The sequence below is a fragment of the Orcinus orca genome, chromosome 10 (genome assembly GCF_937001465.1).
Source record: "Orcinus orca chromosome 10, mOrcOrc1.1, whole genome shotgun sequence".
NCBI classification, from domain to species: domain Eukaryota; kingdom Metazoa; phylum Chordata; class Mammalia; order Artiodactyla; family Delphinidae; genus Orcinus; species Orcinus orca.
In genome coordinates this window covers 83,387,323-83,401,666 of record NC_064568.1, presented here as the reverse complement: position 1 = coordinate 83,401,666, position 14,344 = coordinate 83,387,323, and the positions used below count along the sequence as shown (strand labels likewise).

The window sequence follows — 14,344 nt, the reverse complement described above, 5'->3', positions numbered from 1 at the left end:
CAAATCACTGCTACTGAAAAAAAGTGAACAAAAAGCAAAGAGCAGTGAAGAAAAAGCAGACCAGCTGTATTTAGCATGCCTGACCCTAAATCTTTATACCTCCCACATGAGATATTTTCTGCAAATAAATAGTTCCTGGCTCCCAGGATGAGAGGTTAAATACTGCACAGTGTTTGTAAACAGCATCACAACTTACACAGGAACAAGTTGGGCCATTGGGCCATTTCACCTCGAAGGGTACACCAAAATTTGTTCATTTCTTTCGGTTAGCATTCTGTATGCCAAGTGTTGCCAGAGAGTAGGCGGGGCAAGCTGCGTTTTCAACCAGCAGTGTCTACTCTTAGCACTAACTCCTGCCCAGCCGCGGCACACCTTTCCCCAGCCCCAACTTCTCCCCAGTCCCATCACCCCTTTACCCAGCATCCACTCCTCCCCAGCTCCATCAACTCAACTCAGCACCTCCTCCCTCCCAGTCTCATCACACCTCTGTCCACCGACTCTTCCTCATCATCTCGCCCTCGTCCTCCAAAGTCACAAGGCTGCGAAGCTTCCAGCAACAGGAGAGGAAAGTAAGGAAGCTATAACGCAGGAGTCCGGAGCCGCCGCAAAACCACCATCTGCTCTTGCGGAGAACCTCAAGCCAAAGCCACAAAACTGGAAAAAGTCGGGATTGGCTCGCACCCAGAAGGGGTGCTCACTGCGCGCTCGCTGCGGTCGGGCACCGAGCGAGGAGCTGAGGACACAAAGGTGAGCAGCAGAGTCACAGTACCAGCTCTTTCGGGGCTCCCACTCCATCGGAGGAGGTAGATCATTTCCGTAAAGCTTGCCTAGCAAGGACAAGGTGACCAAGCATCCGAAGCCCACGGCAGGGAAAACTGAGCTAATCCTTTAATGTTAAAAGGCTTAAACTCAACTTGTCGGAAGTGACGTGCCAGCTGAGACCCGCAGGTCCACCACGTAATTGGCCGCCGACTCGGCGAGCCACCTTCTCCCGGGACTAACCTGGAGAGAGGAGCAGTGTAGCTCAATGTCCGCAACCCGCCCTTGCCCCGCCCCCGGCGGCTCCCAGCCCCAACCGGGACCAGCCCGAGCCGGGTCAGCGCCCGGGCCCACACCCTGGGCGGGACCGGCCCGCCTGCCCCGGCGCCCGTAGGCGCCCTGTGGGCAATGGGCTTCAGCGCTCCGCCACGCGCATGCGCGGCCCTCTTTCTCCAGAGGATTCCTCGGGTCACCTGGACGACTGCATTTCAGCCACCTGCCCCTCCGGGTCTCTTCTCGCCCTTCACTCCTGCTGGTTCTCCCCTCCGGCCCCCCGCCTTCTCCTTGTTCCGCAGGCGCCGCTAGGCCCTCCCGCGGTCGCCCGCCGACACCCAGGCTTCCACTGACACGAGCCTCTCGGCGCGGCTTCCGCTTCCGGCGAGTATTGTGTGTCGCGCTGCGGGGCGGGGGCGGGGGGAGGAGGAAGGAGGGAGGCAGCGCTCCGGCGGCTCTGCGCCCCGCACTCCCGGACCCGAAGCCGGGAAGGTAGGTGCTGTCCCGCCGCCGCGCCGGGGCCTTGGGGCCTGCCCCCGCTGACCGGCTCCGCACGCCGCGTCCTAGCGCCCCGCGACTGCGTCACCGGCCCCCCGCACGTAACCACAGCTGCCTCCGCCCGCCTCGGGCCCGGGCGGACGTTTTGCCGCCCCGGCGACGTCAGCGCGTCCGGCGTTGCTTGGCTACCCCGCCGTTCCCCCGTCCCGCTGCCGCTCGCCTCCCCGGGTGAAACTCTTACGCCGTCACCGCGGCTCTCGGCTGCGTCATAGCGGCGGGCATCCCACCTTCACGTCACACCTCCTCCTCACCTGGACACGCATCCCTCCCTCCCTGCCAACAACGACGTTTCCTCTCCCCGCACTCCAGTCCCCCTGCGCCAGATCTGGCGGGAGAAGATGGAGACGGGGGTGGGACCGAGTTGTGGACCACGCTCAGGAAAGGGTCGCAAGGTGGGACCCCCGACAGTGGTAGAAACAAAATGAGGACGGCTTTGAAGTTTGCCCTTCTACTGAGACACGAGGAATAGAGGGGGAAAAATGACCAACCCAGAGACACCGAAGGCTTAACTAGTGCTGTAGCTCCAAGTCCTTTCCCCATACCTCCCTAACCTTTCCCCATTTCTCTTCCACACTACTTCTTTGCTAGTCTAGATCCATTCTGCCCCCTAACTCTGCATACAGTTCAACTCACCCCAGGTGAGGAGACCACCTAATTTCTAGAAGATTAGGGAAAGGGAAGGGTTACTCGTCAAAGTTGGATTCCCAGAGGTAGAGAAAAATCATCTGACTGAACTTCTCTCCTGGTTGAGGGAGGAAATTCAGGTCCAAATAAGCTGTCAGTTCCTACTCCAAATTAAACACTTTTCACGTGTGCCGTCAACATATACAGGAATAATCATTGTTAACCCAACTCATTACATGGCCACTTCTCTCTCAACACATAGACTTACTAAATTTCCTTCTGTTGGATCCCTTAGGGAGGGGGGTTAAGGGGATGGAGAAATCAACTATTTCATGGATAAAAGTGGTGATGTTTTAAGGATGGAATAGAGGACCAGCCTTCTACTTTATAAATCTCTTAGATGCATTTCCAATTCTTTTGAGGCTTCATTAGAAGTTTTTGATTGCCTCTTTACTTTTCTCTCTCTTAATTCCCAACCACTCCAGAACCTATTAGTTGGAGGTACAGTACATCCAAGGAGTTAGTTATTGATAACTATTTCAAAAGACTCCAGTCACTGCTCAATACTTAAAATAGACTTGTCAGCTCTCTCTTCAAAAAATTTTTGCCCTGGGCTCAGTAATAGACTCTTTAGTTGCCATGAATTTATCACTTTTCAGCAGTTCCAGATGTCCAGATGCACTCAAATAGAAATGAGTTGTATGAATAATTTCATTCCAAGAAAAGGGCACACTTTCTCTAGGCTAGCCTGATAAAAGGAAGAATAATTTCAAACTTTCTGAAAAGAAGAGGTTGTCACCCTTGCCTAACTCATTCTATTTATTACCCTTTGAAAGACTGAGAGAACAGTGGCAGAGAATCAAGCTTAGGCTCCAATGGGCTATTGTAGTAAAACTCTTCTGTAATATTAAACTTTAAAATATACTCAATTTAAGAAATCTTAATTAATGCTTTGGCACTCTTCGCTTTCCCATACTCTTTTCTCATCTATTAGAAGAAGATGTCACACTAGGAATACATTGGTCTGAAACTATTGGTTCTAAGATACAAGTGGAATGAACCTGGATCAGGAGAAGTACTCAGCTAGAGTTGAAGGAAGCCTCTGTTTCTAGCAAGAGAAAGCAGTGGTAAAAGACAAGAGATTGAGGGTTGTGTGTCAGTTTGCTGAAGAGAAAAAATTGATGGCTGGGAGTCACAAGTTTTGGAAATGGAGAAACAAAAGAGGTTGATGTAGTGGAAGAGAAGATGTAAAATACTATGATGGGGCTAAATCTGGAGTTAGGATTTAACACGGGGGTAACTGTCAGGCCAGGGATGCAAAATAAACTAAACCTCCAACTGACTTTTTTTTCTCTTCTCCCATCCTAACCTCAAGTTAAATAATGGCAGAGACAAGCCTGTTAGAGGCCGGGGCCTCTGCAGCCTCCACAGCTGCAGCTCTGGAGAACTTACAGGTGGAGGCAAGTTGCTCTGTGTGCCTGGAGTATCTGAAGGAGCCTGTCATCATTGAGTGTGGGCACAACTTCTGCAAAGCTTGCATCACTCGCTGGTGGGAGGACCTAGAGAGGGACTTCCCTTGTCCTGTATGTCGAAAGACGTCCCGCTACCGCAGTCTCCGACCTAATCGACAGCTGGGCAGCATGGTGGAAATTGCCAAGCAGCTCCAGGCCGTCAAGCGGAAGATCCGAGATGAGAGCCTCTGCCCCCAGCACCATGAAGCCCTCAGCCTCTTCTGCTATGAGGACCAGGAGGCTGTGTGTTTGATATGTGCAATTTCCCACACCCACCGGGCCCACACCGTCGTGCCACTGGACGATGCCACACAGGAGTACAAGGTAGGGAACCAGACACATGATGCCAATGCAGGGCAGGAGGGAGGAGCACAGAGGATGGGAGACTCCCTGGGTAGAGGATTGTAAGTTCCTGAGGGCAAGACGGTATCTGATCCTCACTCTATAGTCCCCTCAGAGCTACGTACACGGGGGCACGCAGTATGTCTGATCAGTTATCCTCAGGCATGAAGAAGAGCAGTAAGGACTACCCAAAAAAATTCTGACTTTTGTAACACATTTGAGTATGTGTGGTCTTGGAATGTATCATATTTTTCATAAATGAATGAAACCATGTGGAGAAGATCAAACTTAAGAACTGAAAAATGGTCTGGTTTCTTCATTCTGTCCCCCTGCTCAGCACACCCCTTGTTTACCCACTGGTATTGGGAACAGGTATCAGCATTTTAGAATGATCCCCACCAGGCTAAGCTGAGCCAGTCTGTTTGCATCTTCCCCCAATAAAGGATAATATGGCATCTGGTTTAACTTACTGCTGGGACACAGGGTAAATGTTTGAGTAATAGGAATTAGAGATTTTAATGTCTTAGCACTTTATCAAGTACTTTGTGTAATTAATAAGTGTTAATAATGTTAATAAAATCTTGGAAATAAGACTTTATGGTAGTTTGCAGAATAAGTAATCAAGATTTTATTATATTGGCAAGTGGTTAGAATTGGATGGGAAAACAAGTTTAAAGAAGGATATCAGGGTACAGGAGGTCACTTTGACAGTAACAAGCAGTTCCTTGAGTTAAAAAATTAATAGGGCTGGGGAAGGACAGAGAGTTGGTGACAGTGGAACAGTGAGATTCAGTGAAAGGAAGGTTTGGTGAGCAAGGGAGGTGATGGAGACAGGCTGGTGGCAGGAGAAGGGACCTGTAGGAAGCTGACACCTCAAATGACAGGCCAGGAAGGGAGTTGGATCAAGAGACAGATGGATAGGAAGCAAACAAATGGTTTAAAACAAATGGGTTAGCCTCTGAACGTAGGATGTACTAGCCAACCCCAAATGCCATTCTCCCACTTCTCACCCCTCAGGAAAAACTGCAGAAGTGCCTGGAGCCCCTGGAGCGGAAGCTGCAGGAGATCACCCGCTGCAAGTCCTCTGAGGAGAAGAAGCCTGGGGAACTCAAGGTAAAGGCAGGCAATCCCATTTGGGCTGCTCTGCAGGCAATTAACTGAACATTAACCACACATTATTTAATCTACCAGTTCTGGTTTATTAGAAAAATGCTGTTCTCTCAAAAAAAATGATATTTTATTGGCTTGACTGTGATTAAACATTGTACTTAAATTGTCATGGATTAAGAATTGAGGAGAAGGATGTAAGAAGTGAAGGACAGAACATCTTATATCTGGCGAGTTGAGGGAGTTCATGCCCCTTGGCCTCCTTTTCTTTGTAAAGCAGGGAAGGAGGCTCTCTGCTGAGAGATCCTTAGAGGGATTGAGGAAAGGAGAATGTGGAAGGTGCACTGGGGAGGAAGGATGAAGGAGCTGCCCAACAGCACCCGGAAGAACCTCCCAGCAACATTAGGACCACATTCTCTTAATTCAAGTAAGCTCAAGTATGCTGGATGATAATGGTTCCTAGAATGTTCTTACCCCCCTCATCCTCTACCTATAGGATCCTGTCCATCCTAAGATGAAAACCACTTCCTATGTAGCCTTTCCTGACCCTTTAGAAATTAGCTTTCTTAATTTTCATACAGTTTCACATCTCTTCCATAGCATTACCATATTTGTAGCATGGTAGTTTGGTATCTGCCTTATTTCTTCTGTTGGACAGTGAAACATGTATTAATTATAGTGGTAATAATACCTAGTATTTATTGAATCCTGTGCATTAATTCCTTAGGTGTCCATGACATTCCAAACTTAGAAGATTGTATTAGGTCTGCCCAGTTTTTTTGTTTTGTTTTTTGGTTTGTTTTTTTTTGTGGTACGTGGGCCTCTCACTGCTGTGGCCTCTCCCGTTGCGGAGCACAGGCTTCAGACACGCAGGCTTGACGACCATGGCTCACAGGCCCAGCCGCTCCGCGGCATGTGGGATCTTCGCAGACCGGGGCACGAACCCGTGTCCCCTGCATCGGCAGGCAGGCTCTCAACCACTGCACCACCAGGGAAGCCCTGCCCAGTTTTAAGTTCTAAGAGTTCAGGCTATACTTGGCCCAAGTGGGACATAGAGGAGGTACAAGACAAGGAGAAGGGAGTCCAGGAAGTCATATTTGACAAGAGTGAACTTAGATACCCTGTAAGGTAAGTATTGTTATCCCCAGTTTACACAGTAGGAAACAGAACTTGGATAAGTGTCTAGTCCAAGATCATATAGCCAGTATGTGCAAAATCAGAGATACTAATTCTGCAGAAATCAGTAAATATTTACTAAGCTTCCAGTATAGGCCAAACCCTGTCTTTGACACTGGGGAACAATGATGAGCAAAAGCACAGTCCCTGCCCTCCTTGAGCTTACAGTCAAGTAGAGAAAATACAAATGACATGGCACAAAAAGCACAGTTGCATATTCCTAAGAAGACAGCAGAGAAACTTGATTGCATTAAAGGCTTCCAGAAGAAATAATGAGTTTTTGGAGTTGAGATTTAGGGATCACCAGAAATTAAACACAGGTTTGAAATCAGTAGAAACACTATTTTTTTTTTTAACAATGACATTTCAACAGGAAGCAAGTATTATTACCTTAGTCCTTTATACATTTTAACAAACAAACATTTGAATTTTTTTTAAATTTGAACTAATTTTGATTGCAAAGGTGAACGTTAAAAAAAAAAAGTTATTTGTCCTTTTGGAGGGCTCCTGAAGAACTTAAAATATGTGAAAATGAAGCTTATTCCCAGTCATTACCTTTCCTCTTCCTGTTGATCACCTTCTTAAAGGTAAAGGATGGAGAGGGGAATAAAAATTTTAAAAACCTGCTAAATAGGGCTTCCGTGGTGGCGCAGTGGTTGAGAGTCCACCTGCCGATGCAGGGGACATGGGTTTGTGCCCTGGTCGGGGAAGATCCCACATGCCGCGGAGCAGCTGGGCCCGTGAGCCATGGTCACTGGGCCTGTGTGTCCGGAGCCTGTGTTCTGCAGCGGGAGAGGCCACAACAGTGAGAGGCCCGCGTACCACAGAAAAAAAAAAAAACCTGCTAAATGCTTGAACAGAACTGTGGTTTTTTTTTTTTTAATGTATATTATCATTTTAATGGTCTCGGAAACTGTCACCAACTACCAGCATTCCTTCAGTGACCTTTTGAACTCTCTCCCTCATCCCCACCTCCAGACCCAATGCCCCTTTTAGAAATAAATAATTTGTAATTAATCATGCTGAAATGAAAATTATGGATAAAATGATCTATCCATATAATTTTTAAAAGAGACTATCATGCCCAAATATAGTGTAATATAATACAACATAAAAGTAATTTATAATAAAATATGGTATGTAAACATTTAGGCATGACTACCCTGAAAGACACTACAGTGTAGTTTTATCCTTGCACCTATATCAACATGCAACAAATACAAATTCAGACTGACGGAATTGTGTAGTAATGTTGACTCGAATGCCACTAGCAGTTTAGCTGTTGGTGCCATAATTTTTCAAAATGATAAATAACTTACAGTAAAGTTCTAAGAAAAACAAAATACAGTCTTAATGAGTTTTCAGCCATTCCTGAAAAATTCAGGTATATTAAAACCATATAAGAATTACTCTGTGTTTGTATATAAAGTGGCATTCAAGTCTAGGACTCCATTTTTTTAATATCCAGCAGAACATTAGAAAATGGTGCAGTTCATATTACTGGGTTGTCTTCACACATTGGAGGAGTGTTAGCATCCTTCCCAGGAGCTCCCCCAATCATGCAAACAAAAATGCCCCCTGTTTCCAAAACATTTCTAGAGGGAGGTAACACCCTGATTAAGAACCACTGCCCTACAAAATAGAGGGAAAAAAAGAGAAGGGATTATGAGATTATACGAGAGCCCTTTGCTTTCTTTTTACCACAGTTATGAACCTGAATTCTACCCATACATCACCCCTAAACACACAGACACACAGGAAAAAAGGCTGTGTTTTACTTAATGGTAAATGTTGTGAGAATATATTTTGTTCCAACATGCTCCTGAGGAGGCAGCAGTGAAATGGGAAGCAGCAAGCAGCTCTAGAACTGGAGCTAGTCAGCCTCTGCTGGGAACTAGCTTGAAATCCAGAAACACAAGGCTTGCAAGGCCCACCTGGCTTTGCAGCCCCACTCTCTATTCACCCTCAACCCTGCCTTCCAGGCCCTATCCACTTCCTTCTTCCAGAGTCCCAGTCTCTGCTTCTAACTTTGCTTTCCTCTTGGCTGATTCCTCCCCATCAGACATGTGATGCTTAGGGAATCCTTTGGGGAGATCACTTCTTGTTGCCGTTGAGGTGCAGAAGGGAGGATATGCCTGCTGATAACTCTCAGAATGCGTTATGGCTGGAGTTTGAGTCATATATTATTCAGTTTCAGAAATGTTAGAGGTTTAACTGAAAGAAAGCATGTTTCAAATTTCAAGCAAATAATTTACTCACAAACTTCTATAACCTGTTTCTGGGGTGTAAACTGTCAGTCTCTGAAGTGACTTGAAACTGTTGAACAGGTTCAGCCTTGAAATCTACATTTATAACAACCCGTTACTAAAATCTTGTTGATTCTGATATTTTTCCAGTTGCTTCTCTGGTTTTTATCAAGTAAATGTCTTGCAATGTACAAATGATAACAATCTCAGACTTTCCAGTACTTTCCTTTTCTTGACAGATTGCATTAACTAGAACTTTAGAGTAGGCGATAGCAGAGGTATCTCTGATATCTGTAATAGTACATGTCATATTATTGGGTTCTTATGTCTTGAATATTTTTACTAAAACATAGAAGTGTAGCTTTTTTAGAAGCTAATTTAATAAAGAAGATAAATTTTTTAACATTGGTTTATTTTTTTATCTCCCCAGTGTTCTTCATCCCATCATCAGTAGGGGTGACAATGAGGATGGAGACATTCTTTTCTTTTCTTTTTTTAAAATTTTTATTGGAGTATAGTGTAGAATATTTTGTTCATTTCTACTGTACAGCAAAGTGAATCAGCTATACATATATATATATATCCCCTCTTTTTTGGATTTCCTTCCCATTTAGGTCACTACAGAGCACTGAGTAGAATTCCCTGTGCTGTACAGTAGGTTCTTACTAGTTAGGGATGGAGCCATTCTTTACAAAGGGAAATTCCAGTGGAGAGAAACATGAGTGTCCTGTTAAGCTCTTTCCAATGACACTGGAAGTCTGTGTGAATTCATACACATGGTGGGTGGGGAAAGGCACTTTATGCCCCACTGGCCCTGTTAAACATAATACCCACCCTCTGTTCTCAGAGACTAGTGGAGAGTCGTCGACAGCAGATCCTAAAGGAATTTGAAGAGCTTCATCGGCGGCTGGATGAAGAGCAGCAGGTGTTACTTTCACGACTAGAGGAGGAGGAACAGGACATTCTACAGCGCCTCCGAGAAAATGCTGCTCACCTTGGAGACAAGCGCCGGGACCTGGCCCACTTGGCTGCTGAGGTGGAGGGCAAGTGCTTACAGTCGGGCTTCGAGATGCTTAAGGTTCGACCTTTGCCCCTGCATAGCCCCTCAGGCCAAGCGCAGTCTAGCTTTGCACAGGCCATTCTGTCAGCCTGCAATGCTCACTCCTCCGCTCTGCCTCTCTAAATCCAATTCTTTCTTCCAGACAGGCTCAAAGGATCTTTCTCTACAGAAAGCCTTCTCTGATTTCTCCCATCCCCTTCTGATCATTTTGGTGTTCTTATGTCTTGTCAACAATTATGTGCTTAACTTGTACCAAAGAAAAAATTCACTCTTTTGAGAGGAGGGCAGTCTAGTCTGAATTAGTGAAAAAACTATGCATTAAAAATTGTGTAAATGCAGTAACCGTTACTTTTAAGTCCTGGAACTTGATTTACCTAGTGCACAGAAAGAATAGAAGCATAGTTTGAAGGACACTTGAAATAATGTATAAGTAATATATTGCTTTTGATATGTAAATGGTGCCTCTAAAATGTTTGAAATAATCTGTTTTCTTAAGCAAATGAATGGTCTTAGCAAGGCTGCAGGAAACATATTTCTTATCTTAGAGATCACATTACCAGCATTTGAATCAGTGAGGCTTCGTTGTACATTTATCTGCATGTTATATATTGCTTGGTATTTACTCTCGTGTCCTTTCATGTATGTGTGTTCTGCCTTCCACATTAAACTGGGAAATCCTTGGGGGGCAGAGATTTGTCTTCTTTGTCTTCTGGACCCCAAGTATTCACAAATCAGGATTGGCACACGGTTATTAATATTTATTAACCAATACTAGACAAGGGATACCAAACCACAACGGGAGAGTGTGATTCGTTCCTATGCCAGCCGTCTGGAACTATCTGTACTGATCCTCAAGGAGACAGGTGTGTGGTTGGTACTTGGGGGACAGAGTAAAGAGCAGACACAATCCCTGTCCCTGGCATTGAGTCCCAGTGTTCTTGAGGAACAAAGACAAGCACACAAGAAACTATTTGGAAGTGATATCAATTACCAAGCTTCATGATGACTGAGAGTTGAAAGTGGGGGTTAGGTTGGGAGAGATGTACTCAGATCCCTCTGGAGCTCGGCCCCTTGCACTGTGACCCATAGTTTGCCTTATGCCTATTTAATAGATCTAGAACTTTTGGGAGGAGGGAAACCTTTTGCCTTTAGGACCCTTGACTACCAGGACCAATATTGCTTTCTTTTCTCCTTCCTCTAGGATGTCAAAAGTACCCTGGAAAAGTAAGTGATTCTTGTATCTCTTTGAGTGAGTTAGGTCTTGGCTTAAAGAGTAGGGCTACAATAAGGAGTTGGGGGAATAAGGATGGGAAAGTCATGCAGTGTCTGGGTAGAAAAAGGGAGAAGGTTTATTGCATCCATGAAGCCAGTTAGAGAGCAAATCACTGGGAGTACTAGTCCCTTACCTTTTCCCTCTGAGCATCAGGACTTCCTAGATACAAAGATAATGAAATAGAACCAGATTCTACCTGGGCCTATGGGTGGAATTGTGTCCAAACAAGATGGAAGGAGGAACTGGTTGGGGGCGGGGGGGAGGTGGTTATCTATTTGCATGAAATATAACAGTACCTCCAGAAAGTTCTAAGACTGATTATTAAGATAAGGGTTTGTCTAGGGGACCATATGGCTTTCCATAGATAGGCAAAAGAAAGCAATAAGCAAGAACTTGTCTTGAGGGAGGAGAAAGTGTGAGGATGGAGAATTTTAGTTTCTCCCTAGAGATGACAACATCTTAATACTCACTAAGCTGGAGCTTCCCCTGACCCTGCCCTTTCTTCCCCTATCTTCCCATCCCTCCTAGATGTGAGAAGGTGAAGACCATGGAGGTGACTTCAGTATCCATAGAGCTGGAAAAGAACTTCAGCAATTTCCCCCGACAGTACTTTGCACTAAGGAAAATCCTTAAACAGCTAATTGGTGAGTTGTTCCCAAAAGGAAACTAGCAGAGGGAATCGACAGAGAGAAGAAAGTCTTTAGGTCCTACTTTATCTGGACTTCACTTATCCCCTCTGTCACTTTTCATGTCCATATTCACACCCACTCCTTTACCTGGTTTTCAATCTCACTCTGAGTCACAGAACTCAAAGTGAGAAGCCTCAGGTGTCGTTTACTCTTAGTCCCATACTTTTCTAAATAGGGACCCAGAGAGGTTAAATAATTTGCTGAAACTGGTCCCCTCTTGAGAGTGAAAGGGAGTCGTATTAATACTTACTTGGAAAATAGTCATAAGCCAGACTGTCCAGGGAAACAGACACATGGTCACTGTATCGCTAGACTATAATGCTATCTGGCTCTGTACCCTTCTTAACATTTTTATTTTTTCTTACCATTGGACTGTGCCTTGTGCTTCTCCACACAGTGAGATGGATGATGATGTCGGGGGGGATGGAGGGAGGACCAGGCAGGAGCCTAAACCACCAGCCCTTGCAGAGTCAAGAGATCATTACCTGTTTATTTTAGGGCCAGGATGAGAAACGAAGCCATTGTTCCCTCCCCTCCCCTCCCTTAGGTGACACCAAGGATTGAGAAAGTTAAGCAAACCACGGGGTTCTGGGGGCTTTCAGGGAGCAGGCTCTGCAAAGGCAGGCTGGAAGAGTGAGGCAGGGGCGTTTAGCTATTCCCGTCCTCATCTAGCTCCCCACTCTGGCTTCTCCCGCCAGCGGATGTGACCCTGGACCCTGAGACTGCTCATCCTAACCTAGTCCTGTCGGAAGATCGTAAGAGCGTCAAGTTCGTGGAGACAAGACTCCGGGATCTCCCTGATACACCACAACGTTTCACCTTCTACCCTTGTGTCCTGGCTACTGAGGGTTTCACCTCAGGTCGACACTACTGGGAGGTGGAGGTGGGCGACAAGACCCACTGGGCAGTGGGTGTGTGCCGGGACTCTGTGAGCCGAAAGGGCGAACTGACCCCACTCCCTGAGACTGGCTACTGGCGGGTGCGGCTGTGGAACGGGGACAAGTATGCAGCCACTACCACACCTTTTACCCCTTTGCACATCAAGGTGAAACCCAGGCGGGTAGGCATATTCCTAGACTATGAGGCCGGTACACTGTCTTTTTACAACGTCACAGACCGCTCTCATATCTACACCTTCACTGATACTTTTACTGAGAAACTTTGGCCCCTCTTCTACCCAGGCATCCGGGCTGGTCGGAAGAATGCTGCACCACTTACCATCAGGCCCCCAACAGATTGGGAGTGACAGGTAGGGACGTGGGAATAATCAGGGTGAGGCAGGGTCAAGAGCTACGGGCCTTCCTTCCTGTGACCTGCTGGAACGTCTTCGTGTCTGCCTGGTTCCAGTCCTGAACCATCTGGGAGAACACCTTGGTTTCTAGAATGGTTTATGGGGAGGAGTAGTTAGGACTGGGCTGGGACGAGAGCACTGCAGTGTCTCCCTCCTCACTGTTAGGGTGGAGAGCTGGTTCCCAGGGGGTAGTCTCCTCTGAAGTCCATCAGGTTTTCTGTTGCACAAGGATGGGTTGGAAGGAAGGAGAGGCTTTTCCAGAAACAACAAGTCTGTGGGAGGGTCTGACTTGCTCAAACCAGAGGAGGAAACAGAACCCCCTGTACATCCTTTTAGGGGGTTCTTTGACCCAAAACAGTCTTGTTTTTTTAGGAAGATCACAGGGGTCTTGGTACCTCTAAATTGAAATAAAGATGAATGACAGTTGCTCTCATGGGTGTAGAAGTTGAGGAGTTATTTTCAGGGCAGAGATTGGGCATCAAGAAGGTTAGAAATAAGGTCAGGGAAGGGGGCTAAATGAACAGATTCCTAAAGAATAATGAAGGGGAGAAGGGTTTCTTTGGTCGCCATTATGAGTAGGATTGGCCAGAGGTAGGAATGTGGGGAGGAGGGGGTAGGAAGAAAGAGAACCCAGGTCCCTGCCTTAGCCTTCAGCAGAGATGGCTCATCACCCACCTCCTTGTAGTTGCTCATCTCCACGAGCTGTTACCTTGCTCATCTGGAGAGGCAAGATGCAAGAGATCCTGCAAGACACATCTACCCTTTCACTGCTTTCCCAAGGGAACTTGGAAAGGAGAGAGTCAGGTATTAGAGGAAAGAGAAAAGTATTCCTATCCAAAGCCCTGGCCTTAAAGAATGCTACTAAGTAGCTACTCCCAAGTTGTCAGCCTTGTTACCTGGCTAAGGTGTCCAAGCCAGACAGGGAAAAAGAAAACGGAGTCTTCCTCACCCTGGGGACAGGGTAGAAGAGGGTGGTATGTATAGGGAAGGGCCAGATAGGCAAGTTCCTTTGGCCTGTGTGCATCTGGCCTGGAACTAGTGTCCACAAGAGCCGGATTTTGTTTGTTGCCCTCCTTCACCTTTTGCCATTTCTCATATCAGAGAATGTAAATCATTTTAATGTTAGGCCAAAATAAACAACCTGTAGGGTACATATGTTGTCAAAAAAGGTAAAGCAATGCATGCCAAACCAAACTAAAATGACTGGATTATCTGCTACTTGGGTAATCAGGGGTTCACAGAAGATTAGGACAAGAAACTGCAGTTTATTGAGGGCATTTCAGCTGCTCCTACCACCTCAACAGGACTTTGTCCAGACTCTCCTCTTACCTTTGTGCCTTGACTGTGGTTCTTTGTGGCAAGATGCTTTGGTTGGTAAAACATAATATGGAACAAAGGATCCACTGAAGTGATCTATGTGTCCTGTGTTAATTTG

At 46.2% G+C, this 14,344-nt stretch overlaps 1 protein-coding gene across 3 annotated transcripts; it reads left to right on the top strand.

Moving 5' to 3' along the window:
- Nucleotides 1-285: 285 nt before the first annotated feature.
- On the top strand, nt 286-14,321 carry TRIM39 (tripartite motif containing 39). 3 transcript variants are annotated; one of them, XM_033417138.2, is made up of 7 exons: nt 286-747; nt 3,590-4,049; nt 5,085-5,180; nt 9,444-9,674; nt 10,858-10,880; nt 11,458-11,573; nt 12,317-14,321. In XM_033417138.2, the coding sequence occupies exons 2-7, from the start codon at nt 3,597-3,599 to the stop codon at nt 12,862-12,864; spliced, it is 1,467 nt and encodes a 488-aa protein (XP_033273029.1). In that variant the 5' UTR covers nt 286-747; nt 3,590-3,596; the 3' UTR covers nt 12,865-14,321. The 3 variants fall into 3 exon arrangements, with proteins under 3 accessions (XP_033273029.1, XP_033273027.1, XP_033273026.1); XM_033417136.2 differs by lacking the exon at nt 286-747 and adding an exon at nt 1,388-1,524; XM_033417135.2 differs by lacking the exon at nt 286-747 and adding an exon at nt 1,612-1,982.
- Nucleotides 14,322-14,344: the final 23 nt, after the last annotated feature.

Bases quoted from the DNA above. Each gene is read 5' to 3' on its own strand.
- TRIM39 (XM_033417138.2), top strand. From the start codon at position 3,597: ATGGCAGAGACAAGCCTGTTAGAGGCCGGGGCCTCTGCAGCCTCCACA. The intron at 5,181-9,443 runs GTAAAGGCAGGC...CTCTGTTCTCAG, and splicing joins AGAAGCCTGGGGAACTCAAG to AGACTAGTGGAGAGTCGTCG. The intron at 10,881-11,457 runs GTAAGTGATTCT...CATCCCTCCTAG, and splicing joins GTCAAAAGTACCCTGGAAAA to ATGTGAGAAGGTGAAGACCA.